This window comes from Mizuhopecten yessoensis, unplaced genomic scaffold, assembly GCF_002113885.1.
Source record: "Mizuhopecten yessoensis strain PY_sf001 unplaced genomic scaffold, ASM211388v2 scaffold716355, whole genome shotgun sequence".
Classification (NCBI taxonomy): Eukaryota; Metazoa; Mollusca; class Bivalvia; order Pectinida; family Pectinidae; genus Mizuhopecten; species Mizuhopecten yessoensis.
In genome coordinates, this window is record NW_018480075.1 from 309,118 (window position 1) to 327,371 (window position 18,254).

At 34.6% G+C, this 18,254-nt stretch overlaps 1 protein-coding gene across 5 annotated transcripts in view; it reads right to left on the reverse strand.

Annotated features, from left to right (window-relative positions):
• The window catches only part of LOC110443636 (zwei Ig domain protein zig-8-like), a 189,904-nt gene that overhangs the window by 6,855 nt on the left and 164,795 nt on the right, over positions 1 to 18,254 (reverse strand). For 3 of the 5 annotated variants that reach the window (XM_021487971.1, XM_021487973.1, XM_021487974.1), the window contains 4 exons: positions 18,035 to 18,058; positions 13,249 to 13,551; positions 700 to 759; positions 165 to 197 (listed from right to left, as the gene is read on the reverse strand). In XM_021487971.1, the coding sequence (XP_021343646.1) occupies positions 165 to 197; positions 700 to 759; positions 13,249 to 13,551; positions 18,035 to 18,058 (420 nt within the window). The remainder of the gene's footprint in view (positions 1 to 164; positions 198 to 699; positions 760 to 13,248; positions 13,552 to 18,034; positions 18,059 to 18,254) is intronic. The other 2 variants (XM_021487975.1, XM_021487976.1) reach the window with 2 other exon arrangements.

Consider the following 18,254-nt stretch of genomic DNA (forward strand, 5'->3'; position numbering starts at 1 on the left):
TCAAAAATAAAACAAAATAACTAAGAAGTCATTAATTGAGCTAAAGCTTGAGGTAAGGGCACCAAACATGTGCAGTATGTTAGTGCTTGCAAAGTGTTAATGTGCAAACAGCACGATACTGTATATCTCACTACTACTACCCGAAACAGAATGTCTTAGCTTACCCTTTTCTCTTTTATTCACGTCTTTTTCCGGTGCTGATAATTTAAAATAAAAACATTAATGAATTAAACGTATGTTAAAATACTGACGTACCTGTACAATTTCAAATAAATATTAACATTTTTTTAATAAGTTGGATGCGTGTCCTTTTATTCGAACTTACTGATAAAGATTTTTTCGTTAAAAATCAAGAGACTTGTAGGAGAGACTCCAATTTCAAAGATAGAAGTTAGTGGGAAGTGTGCAAGAGTTATATTTTTTTTAAATGTAATTAAAATGAGAATTTTAAAGAATGAATAGGTTACTAAAAGTTAAAAAAAAACTAAATGAAACGTACTGATGCAGGCTTTACGTGAGGAGAAGAAACACTGATCACGATAGAAAGACGGCTGGAGTGACAAACAATGAAAGCAACAATATCAACGTGAGGGAACGACCACATTTATTATAAATATACCGGAAATTGAACAAGACATTATCGAAGCAACTAAAACTAGGAGAAATGGTAAAAAATGGATCTAAAGTGCGCATGTCTACCTTTTCTGTTCGGATCTCTCCGATTTTTTCCTGCATCGCGCACTAACTTCATTTCTTCACCTACATGAAAATCACAAAGCGACCTCATCAGAAGGATTCTAACAAAGATAAATAGAACTCGTTCCTTTCAGGAGTTACATTTGAAGTACTGTCGTCAATCCGACCAAGCCTACTCGCCCGTGTCCAGGTACATATTGAGGACATGCATGGACAAGTGCATATACCAGGGCGTTTGAAATACCCGATGCAACTGAAAAGTTTCCTTAAACATATTTAATTGTATCCATAAAGTACACTTACCAAATGATACAATTCGTTTGCAATACTATTAACTGCCTGATGTTCGAATGCATTGCATTTGCAGGATATAGGCAACTGTTTATACAAATTTATCGTTAAAATTGATACAAAAACATATACCAAAATACAATTTGATAAAAGAGAAGATACATGTGCCTAATGACAATGGAATCCTTTGTCGTATCCTGTATAATTAAGTTGTGTTTAAACCTAGGACTGATATTATCTTTTCAAAAAGACGAAAAGACCGCATATCTAAGAAAATCAAGACTTAAATACATACAAGTGTTGGGGAAATATCAAGAAATATATATGGAATACATTTGAGTTGTACAGATTAAATATTGGCATTGTACATTGGTGATAGATGAAGCTTATAATATACACACTAAAGAAATGTGAATAAAATGCAGCAGAAATAGATGAAAATCTTATATGAGTTCATAAACATTTGATATTAGCGGGTAAATACTTGACTACAGAGAATGATGTTAAAGATACACATATACATATAAACATACATATATAAAAGCTTTGTCATAACTATTTGTGGATCAGCATATGAAGCAAGAGATAACATATTTAATGACTCAACTGGAAAGAAAACACATCTGCCTTTTGATGTCACATGATGTTTGGTAACGTGATACTACGATAGATTCGGACGAAACAAGTGGCTCTGCTTGCTAGTTTTATAGTTTAATGAAAATTGTAGATGTATTAATTAATACATCTGCAATAGCAATAATATACACATTTATTATAATCATTTTGTGTTGTATATCGTACCTATGATAGATCTAGTTTGAATTTAAAATCAGGATCACTAATATGTTTTGAATAGTGATGATAAAACAAACACATCTATGACTATACTGGTTGTGCTGTTATTGGCAACGAGAATGAAGCTGGGATATTTTAAATATAATATTTAATATATATATATTAAATTTTTTTTGCAAGAAATGTGAACGACTCTAACAAGAGCAAGGTATATAAAATGAACAAAACAGTTCCTGAAGAGATATACAAGGTCATTTTTTTTTAGACCGAGGACAGTAAACCCTCACAATTGATCTGGATATGTCGCTACGCTAACACTGGGTGAAGTCAGCACCTCTAAGGTCTCCGCACCCAACACATTCAAATTAGACATGAATCAGGAACTTAATGTCCTTCAATGTGTGAAGGGAAGCGGAGAACGGAGTGGGAGGGAACGTAGAGAGTGAATTGACACATAACAAAACCTTAACTAGAAAGCATCACCAACTAAATGTATTTATCACAGGGGGAAAGAGACAAGCGTTAAGGAGATCGTGAGAATAGATCATAAATAAAAATAAAGTCCCCATCAAAATGTATCAGGTTTCTTATGTGCTATGTCTGTGCCTGATTCTTTGAGGGACAATCACGGCAACGTACACGAATGGCTTCCGGGAATGGATGAACGTTTGGAGGTCATTGTTCTTTCAAGCTTCAACAGTGTTTTATTCCACATCTTCATGAAGCTTGGTTAATGTCTTATAAGGGAAATTTACAATTATTTATTTTATTGTTTAGTAATAAATACATGCTGAGTCGAGGCCGGCCGATAGATATGTTCCACAAGTTTCGTTTCGTATTAATGGAGTTACCTTTAGTACGGGGTGCGCGTTAGACTGTGCATATTACAACGGAAGCGAGTAACGTGTAAAGAAAGCGTTTAATATGAGTTTAAGTCGAAAGAGGAACAACAATGCACCGGTATAAATAAAGTGTGCCAAGTAAAAGTATGCTGATAACGGTTCAAATGCACATGAAGCATAGGATGTAAGAACGTTTAAAACGGTTGGACTATTCACAGAGCTTAAAATAAACTGTTCACTGTAATTTGAACGAATTTAAACTGTATTTCACCATGAGTACATAAGTATCTGGCTTGAAAATCTTTGTTTAAGAATAAATATATGCAATGTAGTTTTGGAGAAACAGGAATCATGAGCACTGACAAAACATCTCTTCGAATCACCACAAGCTGTCGATTCACAATCTAAAACCGCACTTTTGCACTAAGTACAATGTATACAACAACAAAAAAGCCAAAATAGACCTTTGCTTTCTCGGGATATTCCTGTATCGCTATACACCAAAAAAGGTAAGAAGGAATTACTACTCTTATCCAACCCGGCAACGTTATAATGAACAGAAAAGAAGCTAACCCAATGTGTTATTGTAAATCTCTGAATTGTTCTTTCTTTATTGAAAAGTTTATGAGTGTTTCGCGACCAAGAGATAAACGGTTCGACTCACTTGTCTAGTTTACTCTGTTGCTACTTCGGTGATAAATAACACTGTTATTAATAAAAGCGACATACAAGTATAATCTATAGCGGTTTACACCTAAAACGAATATTTCGATTTATATAAAAAAAAATCGAAATAATAATAAAAACTTAAACTCCAAGGCATAGCTCAGTCTTAATTAGTAAGCTTTTAACACTTTATCATGAACTGTTTATAAGAAACACATTTATACACTGCTTACATAAAACTGTATAGAATAAGCGTCATCTAAATAGTGTTTATTTTGAACTTTTTTTAGAGAAGCATCAATTTAAAATTGTTGATCTCGAACGGTTTAGGAGAAGCATCTTTTTACCATTGTTTTATCTCGAACTGTTAGGAGAAGCAAAATTAAACCACTGTTTATATCGAACTGATTAGGAGAAGCATCATTTGAAAATTATTTATCTCGAACTGTTTAAGAAAGTCATCATTTGAACACTGTTTAGCTCAAACTGAATAGGGGAAGCATCATTTTAAAACAGTTTTTCTCAAAATCTATAGAAGCAGTTGATCATTTGTATGAAGTACAACACAATTCAACTTCGCCATGTATTTCTTATAGCAAATCTATTTAGTCCCACAATGAATACAGAACGTAAAGCCAAACATTGAATATAAAGACAACGTTGATTGCGAGAGTAGATATTGAAAGTTAAAGATCAACGTAAAATTCAATGTTGAACGTGATGGTGAATAGTCAATGGTAAGTGAATGCTGAACGTGAAAGAGAACGTTGGACGTGAAAACTAATGATTAACGTAAATAAGAAACAAAACAAAATGACCAAAAAGTAAAGTCAACAAAAATAAATAAATGTTGAACGTATAAGATAATACGTTCAGCGTACGCAAAGTGTACTTTGAAAGTAAAAATAACGAAAAGTCTATAACATAAGTGAATGCATTCTTCAACTTCAAAAGATTAAAAATAACTTTTGAAAGATGACAATTGAACATACAATGTACAAGTGAATGTGGAACAGAATATTGATTGTGAAAGTAGATGTTGAATGTGAAAGTAGATGTTGAATGTGAAAGTAGATGTTGAATGTGAAAGTAGATGTTGAATGTGAAAGTAGATGTTGAATGTGAAAGTAAATGTTGCACGTTAAAGTGAATTTTGAACATAAACTTTCACAGTGGCTTTCATTCTTGAAAATCCTAAACCCCATTTTTGTCAAAGAATGCTAGATGCTATTGTGCAATGTAAAATGTGGATTTAATTGTTCTTATTGGACTTTAAAGAACCGGATCATATATAACCTGACCCAAGTTAGGATTAAGGTACTGCCTTTGAGGAAATACGCTGAATACGCGTGTGGAAATAAACAACATTGATCCTTCAAACCAGCACACGTCAAACTATTTATTGATTTAGCCACATTCTGAAATTCTAAATTATTTTCAACTTGTAAAAAATGAAAACCTTAATGGCATGATGATTACTCAACACAAAACTGTTAAGAATTTAACAATGGTTTCGCATAACATTGCTCAAGTTCTTCTATTCTTAATAGCATATTTCATTAAATTAATTATCAAACTAACCAAATCTCTTTTGGCAGATTTTTTTATATTCATTTGTTGATGGTTTCAAACAAAAATCCTGCATCCTTTGGGATTATGTCCTTTTTCTTGATTTATTCGAAAAATGAAATAGTTAACACGGAGTCGTTATGTTAGAATAAATATTTAAAATATTTTGTGCATAAAACATAATATTAAGTGTTGCATAACAAGTTAAAGATTTGCAGAGAAGCCGAAAGACTTGAAATAACATAGAATGTTTCATCATCTTAATCTCATAATTCGAATAACTTGTATAACCGATCAACACACTGGGGTTTGTTGCCTGCACAGCATAGATGATTCATTTACACATTGAAGGATTTGCGGAAGGTTTAATAGAGCACCTGTGCACTCACTGTTTGTTAACGAGCATCTCAAGAGGGGATCATTGAACATTTTAGACACTCGAACGAAACATAAAACACTGCCATACAGGTTTCTCCCAAGCTTTAAGTGCTTACCCGATATTATTGACTGAAGGCTTTCACAATCTTCGGTATATGTAAGTGGTTTTGACAATGCTTAAAAGACACTTGAGTGCCATGAAAACATTTGTTTTTCAAAGTCTTTCGTTTCCGTATACTAATGCATATTTCGTTATGAGTTTGTTATGATGCCATTATCGTTTTGTTTATTTACACAAGAACAACACTAACAACATTGCTACTATCACATATATTGATCAATTCAAAAGAGGCAGTAGAGCCATATTCAGAACCGCAAAAAAAATGTCGACTTGTAAATCTCTTCAAATATCTCTTACCACGCTACCTTCCAACTTTTGCTTTATTCCATAGATGACGCATTGAATTGACAACTACGATAATGCTATTCTTAACGAGAGACTGTTCAATTTACTTTTCCGGAGAGAAGAGTTACTTTGCACATGGAGAAATGTAATGGTTTCTCTTTAGCGTGCAGTATTATACACACTTTACACTCGGGGAAGTTTTCCTGGCGGCTTTATTAGTATATTTTGTAGACTCTTTATCATCATTGATATATTTCAGGTATTTACTACTTCGCCTCGTGCTTCAGTACATTACCCAACGTAAAACATAAACGTCTTTTCACGTAAGGTTTGAGACTCATTTTGATGATGAAGATATTCAATGACAACCATAACAGTAATTTAGAGAAAAAATGACAGTTCTGTTGAATTAAATCATATCAAGCGCCGCAGTGACGCAGATGTAGGCTGAACATAGGAATGATCAAATTATCAATACCAGAACCACACATGACCACGTGTCATTGGAGTTGCTGAGCAACAGTTATAAGGTTTATCACGCGTTATTTTACTGCACAAAATCTGAGGGAATTATATACAGAATGCCAGATTGTACCTGAATACGATTTTGTGGTGCGGTATTGTATTGTGATAAGATGTGTTTATTCGCATCCAAGACGAATATGAACCTAGTAACATTCAAATACACGTTATATAAAACGCTATACATTCAAACTGGTAAAGAACTGCCATATTTGCCTATCGACTGCAGATAATCTGTAGATGCAGAACAAGGATTTAACTCATCTGGTGTCTACATCCTTGGATTTTTCAATGTACATATTTGGCGAAGTCGCCGAGAACACCTGCTGTGTCCATCAAACTGCGTCCTTGAAAGCGTAAGAATTTGACATACAGACAGAGGAATCAGTTCGTCTGTCCCTTCTCAGATAGTCGGGACAAATCTGCATGCATCTATTTTTTCTGAAGGCCTCGAGACTGCTTTTATACCTAGATAATGCTGTTGACAGATCTTGTCCACGCTTTGTTGAAAGGCTAACGTCGTCGTCTACGCAATGTGTCATAGTAGCCTTACCAGCGTATTGGTATAAGGAGATATTGTACAAGCCTTCAATTCTTAGCATTAGAATTATCGTTCTGGACTGCTTAAGTACTTTATTGTGATAAAATGTGCTAACATCTGGCTGGTTTTGTTACTATATAAAACATGGAGATTTAAGATGAATAGTTTCGAAAGCATACAATATCAATACTCAGTAAGATTATGACGGATTTCTTCCTTAAATGTTTAATTCTACTAATAGAAACAGGTAACACAGTTTCTTTATTTTCATTCACTATAATAGTTTTCTCTTCGATATAAGATTTGAAATCCAGGTTATTATCCAGAAAACAGCTACACCGATAAATCAGCATATGTTAATTTGTCCTGCGGATATCAGTTCTACATTAGCAGTTTAAACACTTAATTGTGTTATTCAACTAGCAGATTGGAATAAATACAGCTTTTTACAGTGAGTAAATATACCCTAAAGCTAACAGATTAAGAAAGGAACATCCCCGCACAATGCCGGCATGCATGCACTTTCTATTAATTGAAATGTACTTCATGTGTTATGGTTTAACTACAAGAAACGACTTTCTATGTTGCCTCTTATATTCCAATTTTTTGCTTTCATTTGTTAATAAAATCTACCCGCTATCAATTAGGTTCCAGATTCCGGAATCTGGAATCTGTCTTATTTATTCTGAAGACGATTAGTTTGTACTGTACGAATTGTATATTTTTCTACCGAGCGTCTATGATTATGTTAAGAACATATCAATGATCGCTTAGATGGTCGCATGAACCTAGGAAATAAACACGCGTACTAAAAACGTGTTTCTGCATACTTGTTCTGTATGCCATGACAACAATAAAGAGAACTAGGTGTATTTTCGTACCAACATGTACTTATTACCATCGGTATTGTGTCGGCAGTCATGGAGTCATAACAGTATTCCCCCAAAATTACACCATGTTGGAATGTCTGTCAGAAGATTATATCGAAATGCACGGAAATGTGTCCCCGCCCCCCGAAGTTAGTGCATTCACATATGTTTATATATCTATGGAAATAATTATGGTAATAGCGATAATACAGAGTTTGTTCTCTCTTCTATAACTTATGTGTTATGTTTGTGCGGTATATTGGTCTGATTTCCGACAAGAATGTGATGACATTAAATTATGTATTATGTGATACATATGATGTCCTCGATAAACGCTTTAGTAAGGTAATTATAACAATGTAAAACATTTACTTCATTTCATATCAAAAGGTCATTCATAATGCCAACAGGTTACAATCAACTTTCTAACCGCGTCATCTGAACAACATTGTTTCGACAATCAATAGTGTATGCTCCCCAGAACATCAAGCAACAAATGTCCACTTGGTAGGATATAGACTGTAATACAAGAACTTGAGGTCTTATCTCCATTATTGCATAGGACATCCATGTGTCCTAAAAAATGTACAAACTATTTTGGTCATCAGCAGCAGAAGAAAAAGCACAATATCGTACAGACACCTTGCGGCTCACGTTTATGGGGGTAGGGAACAAAGAAAGACACGGTTTGCTTTCTAGAAGGTACTGACGAACAAAGATAAGTATGTTATCGTCCTACGGGTATATACGTCACAACGAATCCACAGCTAAATGTTTCTTTCCGGGTCAGGACAGATGAACTAAGAACACGTCCATCCACATATCGCGTACAGGGGAACATATTATAACTACAATGCTTACATGTATCAGGTAGTTTATCGTTTATCTCCAGCATCTGCATATCCTAGTTTTATCTAAACGCAAATTAATATTTCCTTGTTTTAATGGATGTTGATATGGTACCATATACCTTGAAGGCGCAATGACCCGAGTCTTTGTGGTTTCGGACAACTTTTGTAGCAAGTAGGTACTAAGATAAACAGCAACCCAGCCACAGCCTGACATATGATTACGTTGCCCTAGTTTACCATGAACCATAATTAGTAGATGATGCACTACGCGTCACATGAAAGACCCCAATAACTGTCTTGGTGGGCAAAAGTATCAACAGGAATCCCAGTTCTAATGTACATAGAAGGCTCCAATACTAGCGATGCCTAGCTTCGTAGACAAGACACGATTCAAACAATTCTTGTTCTATAACAGCATGTGCTGAATTCAATTCTAAAGTGTATGTATGACTTCAAAGTACTGCGCTGTATGTGTTCCAACCCAACAAGCATGAAGACATATTGAAAACTGAATTCGTGGCAATATGTATCGTGAAGAAATGTCCACATTTTATTATCAAAGCAAACCGCTAAACAAAGATGAAACGAGCACGTGTCCTGTGTCATAATAACAGGGTTCGTTTTAGTTTATCCATTCTCTGACAATGTATGCCTGCCGATACGAGTTATACGAACAATATAACATAAAGAATATATGACCAGGCTAGCCTTTGCTAATGATCGCTATCAATCTTCAGCCAGTGCAAAACGTTCATCTGTCTCGGAAACTCATTTGTTATTTGCACTTACTGTTATCCAAGACACACAGAATAGACTGGTGCCGGGGTAGTAGGCTTGTTGGATAGCCCAGGCGATTGAAAATAAGGAAATATTTTGAGGCACCGTAATTGTCGATGGTTTAGAAAAAATATAAAGAAAAACATTTTCAAAGTAGGCTATCATGAAAAGACCTATATCTTAAATAGGGTTATAACGAAACGAACTAATGACCAAACAAATAGCTATGTGTGAGCATAAAATGAAGAGGGAAATGTGAACCAACATAACCAAATAAACAGGACGTAGCTAGCCATTGTTCTGGGTGGATTAAGTTAGGAGCGGGTCCAGTGCAAGGGCATGGCAGGGTACAAGAAGGAACAACAATGAACATTGTTTAATTTCTACTGTTAAGTCACCTACTTTCGACTTAGTACGAAAGGGCCATATAAGGTTATCGACTGCATATTGACTATAACGGCAAAGCAAGGATTTTATTCATTCAGTGTCTACATCTTTTTCTTTTTCTTTGTACAGATGAAGCAAAAGTCGTCAAGAACACCTGTCATGTCCATCAAACTGCGTCATTGAGGCCGAACGATTGACACGTACAGATATGGGGATCGGTCCACCCTTATTCTTCCTAGAAAGTCGGGACTGCATGAATAATATTTGTTTTCGGAAGACAACGAGACAGTTCTTAAAGACAGACGTTCTAATTGACAGATTTCCACACTTTGTTAAAGAGGTAGCTTGGCTGCACAAACATATTGTTATATGGACTTTTGGTATTGAAAGCAACGTACTAGAGTATTTTTACACCTAGACAATATGAAAAATCGGTATGGTTTAAGATAATGCAGTATCATTTTTTAATATATTCATTTAAAATTGTATTTTTGAATTGTTTTGGAAATCTCATATTACAACCTAGTTGTCATCTGATTGAGAGCTCGTGTACGCTTGAGTAACAATATAAGTCTCTGTTCGTGCCTTGAGAATTGCCAGAAGACATTTTCTAAGACAGTGATCTCAGGGGTATTAATTTAACATCGCATTTCCTTAAAGTGCAGTTTTGGCCCTCACCCATTCAGCACATCATGGCGTCAACACGATATACGTCCCTGTGTCACCATAATACTGGGCATTCAGTGACTGTAAAATACGGTTTGAGACATCCGTTGCGTGACCAGTCCGATAAAATGACATCAGAAAAATCTCGAACGGACGTTCGCTGTTAGTGCCATGTTCGCTAGGAGGTCCACTGCAATGCAAATGATCCGTCGTCTCAATACATGGAAACTTCCTTATGAACAAAATTCAAAGGAATTAACTTTTACATATTTGGTAGCAGAGGTAGTCAGTTTCTTCTAGAGTTTCAAGGTGAACATGTAGGTAGGACAAATCCAGTTGGTACAAAATGTCTGTGTAGAGCTTACAAAGCTGGTTTAACAACAGACGGGTTACTAGGAGGCCTGGTATGCCAAACCTCATTCCCAATAAAATGCGGACATTCACCGCGTTTCGCTAGGGGTTTTGGCTCATATGTTGCAGTTCAGATATCAAGGTTATTCGACGATACCGAAACAACAGCAATAGCCTAATGGTTCGGACAAAAGTGGTGATAAGTCCACAACCCATTGTGATCGATAATCATTTGCTTCACAAAAAGAAAATCCTTCACATTAACCGGTAATGTGGCGAATAATGCAACTCTACTCAATAGCTCAAAAACATGGACAATTACACGAGTGGCTATTTGGAAGGGAAAAAAACAAAATTTACACCATCAGCTTTGCCTTTGTCAATATAGATATAGATAAGCGATGGTGTTATTATGCTGTATAACAGCCAAAATGCACGACATAAACCTCCTTGTTTATCGTAGCACACTCAATGTTAAATACTTATATGTTAAACTAAACATGCCATCATTGAATTGTTTTGCTGATAAACAGTAGAACGAATACTATGTAACTTGGCATATCTTCTGAAAAAACTACTCCACATTGTTCTTTTTGTAGGGAAAAATTGTCCTGATTCCATAAAAAACACAGGAGTCAATTCGAACATATCATGATCTAAATAATCTCACAAACTACTCCAGCTTTTTTCTTAATGTCATAGTAAAAAAAAAGACCAAAAATTCCATTCATAACAATTAAACGTTCTGGCGGTCTGCCAGCTCTCAGGGTATTTGAGGGATAGGTTTACTGGAAAATTTTGTCAAAAGTGAATTTATTTATGCTTATACAAGCAATTACATGGAAAGTTATAGGAGGACTCTTATTAAAGGAACCAATTTGACTGTTTCCCCGTCAGGCAAGACAGTGAAGGAACAGTCTTTGTCATAGACAAATGCGATTTTGTAACGATTTCCACGGTAGAGGGATAATTTCTCGTTTCCATGATTTTACATCAATATTCATTTGATTCCGGAATAACTGCCTAACATAATGGCAAATTCATAGTTACAATTATCCAGCATGACTGAATATATGTTTTAGTGGATCTAAATGAGACAATTGGTGTAATTATATACGATTAATTGGCACAGATAGTTTACGAGTATTTAAATTCGTGTACGCAGCACTGAAGGAAAAAAAACAACCATTCGATATAAAAGCAATTTGTGTACGTCGTACTTTGCGAGCGTTTAAATTCGTACAGCACTGAAATATGCTGACAACCAGTTTATATTTAAAAGCTATTTTTGTTGCTTCGTAGTTATCGAATGCTTAAATTCGTGAACGAAGATACTAACTTTAATTCATAAATATTGTTCATTTGCGCGGTAGGTTAATAAATTCGAACTCGTGTACGAAGGATTGAAGCATGAAAGCAATCAGTTGTACAGAAGTTTAATAACCTCGATGTTGTGTACGCTGTATCAAAGTATGAAAAGCAACAAGTTGATACATAACAACGTTTAATATACGCAGACGCCTTATAGCCTCGAGTTCTTGTACGTTTTGTTGAAGCATTCAAGCGATTATTTTATTATTAATTCCCGATTGCTTGCAATGTGTGTACACAGCAATTACAGTACGATATAGGAAGCCAGATCATATGCACAGAAGTTCGAGAACGTTATATTCATACCCACGTTAAGTCCATTCACGATCTTCATTATATTTAGGGAAGAGGCATAACTTTTTCGGAAACTTAAATACGTGGTTGTGGTTTTCGAACGAATTTTACAAACAATATGACATAACACATATTCCATTCGTGTACGTTGCTTAGAGACACATAATAACCAAATGATACCAAGTCTGTGTTTACATAGCCGAGTAAGGCAGAGGGCAACCACATTTTGTGTTAAAAGAAAACATGGATAAAAAGACATTACAAGAATAGATGGTAAACATAGAGGATATGTATAGATGATAGATATGGGTGATACGTCAGATGAAAAGCAGGAGGAGAAATATAGTGTAAGTATAGATGGTTGGATAGAAAAACGAAAATATCTTCACCATTCATTGTAAATTCATAGTCAATAGCAAGCAATCGATAAACAAAAATCCAATTGTTGCACGTACTAAAGTTAGCAGCATATCAAATTTATTTAGTATCCCTACAACATATTCTCTAAACTTATCTTATCTTTTGAATTCAACAATTTCATTCTATAAACACTTTATTGCAATATATATTACATTATAAAATTAAGTTAAATATTTATAGAAACTGATTGATGTCGGGACAATGTTTGAAGTGTTTCGTTTTTGAAAAGGTATATGTTCGTTCGAGGTTCGAATCCAAGCTATCTCACAATAACACATTTAGATCTAAATGATTTTAAGTTTTAATCAACACATACATAATAATATATCCCAGTAAAGATATCTGATGGAGAAATGAATACAAGAACGCATCCTATCCACATATCATAGTCAACAAATGAACAATTAGCATTAAAATAATGCATAGTTTGCTTAGACTGATCATCGAGAATATCATTGTGAACTTAATAGGATATTTTTGAATATTAAGCAAATTACACAATCGTTTTCAAAATATAAAGTTATCGAATGGAAATAAATGATGGAATTGTACTTACTGTTAAGAACATTTACGTCCATGCTGACGGTCTCCAGATCAGAGCTCCGACAAACATATCGCCCACCGTCGCTCAGTAGGCTATACTCAATAACTAAACTGCTGATAAGGGATCTCCCAGGCACTTCCGGTTTATATTTGTGAATTCTAATTCGGCCCCGCCATCTTAGATCGTCTTTTACTATCATGTGACCATTATGGAACCAATCAATATCGTCCGGTGCTCGCACAGCACCTGTTGCGTTGCAATCTAACCTTATTTCTTCATAACGACTAACATATTCCGTTCCTCGGATATTTATTGCTAGAAGAAAAACATAATTTATGTATGTATAAGTACAATATATAACATGAAAAACATATCAAAGATAAAGTGCTATAAACAGATATATAGAAGAATTTAAAAAAAGAAGATATGTCAACATATACAATAACGTAATGTATTTCCAAAATAAAAGTTATAATTAGATTAAATGAATAAATATATATATACACACGCAACTTCAAATACAACATTGTGAAGCGGAAATATAATCAAAGGTATAATATGTCACTTTGTTTTCACCTGCACTAATATTTTCTCATTGCTTTGGATTTATAAGAGAGAGCATGAATTTGTAAACAATTGCATTCCCTGTTTTTAATGTTCTCCGGATCTGGGAATTACAAAAAAAAAATCCAAAAAAATCACAAGCTTACGAGAAAATATAACCCCCCCCCCCCCACACACACACACAAAAATAGTCATAAGTGGTGAACTTTCCTGAGATTTTGACCAAACAAATTCTTTTCTCGCACATCACACAAGTTTAGAGTTATTGGACGTGATGCATACGCAATCACGAACAAGTGTCCAGAAAACACTGGACAATTTTACTAAATAAAAACATGCAGAATGGTATTAACAGTGATCCTATCCTACCCTGAACAATAAGGAGTGACTACATGCGATAAATCTGGTACCCTCAATCTAAGGGGTGAATACATGCGATAAATCTGAAACCCTCAATCTAAGGGCAGATGGCACATCTGTAGGTAAGTGTTATGTTGTGGTTGCTAGTTAATGCATTAGAAGCATCATGATCAGCAAACAGTATTCTGTGTATTTACTATTTATAGCAGCTCTGTGTTAAATTGTCGTGTATATCAACAGTTCTCTCCTCACAAGAAAAATCGAAATAAGCATGCAATGGATGAAAAGGAAAATAACACACAAATGACATTCATATTTAATGTAAACAACAATTCGTTTACCTTTATGATATTCAGTTCAGTAGTAAAGAGAGATACTTATTGGTGTTATAGAAAGGTGAGAAACATGTTATAATGTTCGTATAAACGGTTGGTCAATTATGGGTAACATTCATTTAAAAAATATGGTCGAAAAATTTAAAGATGTACTGTCATGTGTTTGTTTATTTATTCATTCGGTCTATTTGTTAATTTCAGTTCTTAAAAATCAGAACCATACATGTTTATTGCTGTTTATTGTTTTCACGCCTGAAGAACTTTTTTGAAACAATCAAGACGACCAATGTTCTACTTCGAAAATACAGCTATCATCAAGAGGATTCGTTGATGAGTAATCATGGTGTATTTCAAAAATAGAATACCAGAGTGTCATAACACAAGAGCAAAATTAAAGTTCAAAATCCATACGGGAGCCAGATCTCTATGTTCGGCTTTCTATTACTGCCTTAGACACTCGTAAATCATAACCTACCAAACAAAAACAGCGAGTGTGTCATCGTAAACAAAGTTAATTGCTGTGAATAATTTTAATTTTGCTAGTAATATTAGTTCCGTAGTAATTATGATTGGTCTCAGGATTGAGTTACTATTTCAATTTACTTCATTATTTCAGTATGATATATCTTTTTATGAAACAAGACCTTGTTGCTGTCATAACTACCGTATAGAATCGGAAAATGTTTTGATAAATATTATCGCGTTTGTTGGAAAACACGCATTGTAAATAATCGATCTGAAAATCGAGGGAAAACGCCGTCTAATCATGCTTTTCTGACAAACCTATGACGTCATCGTATTGCTCAGTGTGACGTCACAATGCACGTTCTAACTATAAATTTGATTTTGTTATGGAATACATAGCTTTATTCTTTGAAATATATGGTCCAATAACCTATCGTGAGTGTAACATAGAGTCTATGATATCTTTCAATTGTTTGCTTTCGTACTTGTCGGCGTTTTGACATGTATAAGACTTGTTCGGACCTGATTGGGACCTTACCCCGGAAAGAGTGAGGAGCCGACCAGATATATATCCCTTATATATTGTTTGTATAATTACACTTGAAGCGTGTGCCGAAATACCACAATAGAACAACGATATGTTACATGAAAAACAACCGAGATGGTAAATAACCCGAGAATAAACTCTTGTAAGCCAAAAGCTATGTCAAAAATATGTACAATATTTAGAAAGCTATCGTAGAAAAAACACTGCTCTTCTTCTGGATATCTCGCTATCTTTCAAATATATACCGAACCTTGGTAAGGAAGAAGTGAACCTCTACATGTATCTGAAGCATTTATAGGCAAATGTTTTCACCCTGTATTGTGATATACACTTTCTTACCCACTATTTCCTGAACTACAGGCCACCAGGTCTAAATACACAGCATTGCTAGCATATCTGAGGTCTTAGTACGCATTCTGGAGCGTGTCCAGCTAACCAATATCTAGACCATCAAATACGTCTCCTTAGTGATATTATGGTAGGCATGTTTAAACTATGTCCTGATAATCATTAGGATCAACTATACCGGGGTCAACTTGACATGATTGATCTTATCTTATTAAAGCACCAAAAAATAAACATGTACTATTTTTGTGAATATTGTGAGGATAATACGTGAATATCGAAAATTTCATTTCCTTAGGCAGTCTCATTTGCGTATATGCATGTATTAATTAAAAAGCAACCACTGTTTATTTTGATTTCGTCGTGTGAAAATGTAACTTAGTAAATTTCAATCGTCTTCTTCGGAAAAGTGTTTTTTTTTTAATATCGCTCTGAATCTCGTTCCGATTTTAAAAACAACCCGAACCCGTTTGTTCCGAGATTGAGAAGGTCTTTGCAAGGAATGCTACAAACGACATTTACAACATAAACAAAAATGCATGAGAGTGTAAACACGGTGAAAATTCCATGTATTCTTGCATCAGTGAAATAAATAAAGAACCAAGCAAATTGTTCTCATCGTGAAAGAAAAGTTGTCAGATTGTCTATACTAGCAAAACAAAAATTAAAACCGATTACAATGAGATAAATAAAAAGTTTTTAAAAGCTGTTTGGTATATATTTTGTACTTTCATTTTGCATAGCGTTCAGCACAAGAATGCTTGAAACATACTGAACACACATTAACTAAATTGACTACTATGGTGAAAGCGGTGGACCCTAAGTGAAAGAAATGTATCGTAGAATGCAAACAAACACCACAACAACGTAGGAGATAAGGAGATAATTATTTCGTCTGAGTTCATTTAAGTATAAACGCGTCATGCTGAGGTGTATAATGTATGACAATTGGCAATTTCTCTTTAAACGTCGCCAAGATGGCTTTGTATAACGAAGGATTGAAATCCGTGTTTTCAAATTATGTAAACTGGCGACAAAACTGGAGACAGCGAAGCGCCAATGAGATCTAGCAACAAAGCCACACATAGAAATAGAGTGTAGAGAATGGAATGTCGCCGATCCTGTGTTACACTTTAACAGTAGAGATTATAAAATAATCAACACACCTCTAATGGAGATAATTACATACGTTAAAATTCATTTAATCAGTATTTCAAAACATGTGTTTTTGAGATGCTTTAACACTTGTAAGCAGCCTGAAATCAACTTAAACGTTTTGTTATATGCTGATGTGTTTTACAAGACAGGAGAGTGAGTTAAGTGTAAGAAGCACTAGAAAAATTATATAACTATTTTTTCAGATTTTTATCAATTATTTTCAAGGTTGACAAGTGTAAACAAGTTACTGTTCTGTTACGTGATAACATACGTAAAACATGTCTTATACTTTAAAGTGAACTGACCAACACGGAACCGTTAAATGTAAGAAATAGAAAGAAGAGCAATTCGATTGTGACATTATAATGCCCATCAAACGTTATCTGATGCTGGTTAAGAGGGATTGTTTTAGTTGATGCCATACTTTTGTTTCCCCTATATAATCCTGGTGAAAATAAATAGTTGTTAAAGGTTGCTCGTACTTTATACTAGTGATACACATCTTAATATTCGTTTAACTCGATTGGTTTTAACTGTTTATGACAAAGAAGGGAATATTTTCTGTTTACTCATCGAAAAGTATTCTTAAAAGCTTCTCTATTTATTTCATTAACACCCTTTCAACGCTTACGTCCGTCCAGTTGATTTGATACAAACGAAGACATCGTATCGTTATTGCAAACTTCAGATGCATCTTTCTTTCTTTTATATTTCCAGGACGAAATTGATTGAAACGTTACACCGGATATGATTGTCTTGTATTACTTCTACCTACTCGCCACAATCAGTAAACTTTGTAATACGTATCCTGGACGTTGATTTAACTGTTATTTTATATGTCTTGCTGTTGGTTCCTGAATTGAAGTGAAGATATTTTGCTTACAGGTAAATAGCTTTAACAACAACAGGTAAATCGTGAAGTGGCAACTTATTTTCTTGATGAATGTATTTGATAAGAATGCCAGGTACAGAGAACGCAGTGATGTGTGATGTGGAGGAGCCGACAACATAGCAAATGTCTTACCTGGTTCAATGTGCAAAGGTGAATCTGTGGAATAAATCGAATAACTTTTTTTTATTGTTTATAATGAATCAACAATAACTCAACGAGACTCTATATCAAACTCTAAGGCGATAGGCGCCAAAACACACGCTACACCAAACACTGGTATTGCTAAACTAACGCTCAGACTCTCCATCAAGCTGCAACACTTAACGCTTAGCAATTTAAGAGTCGATCATGA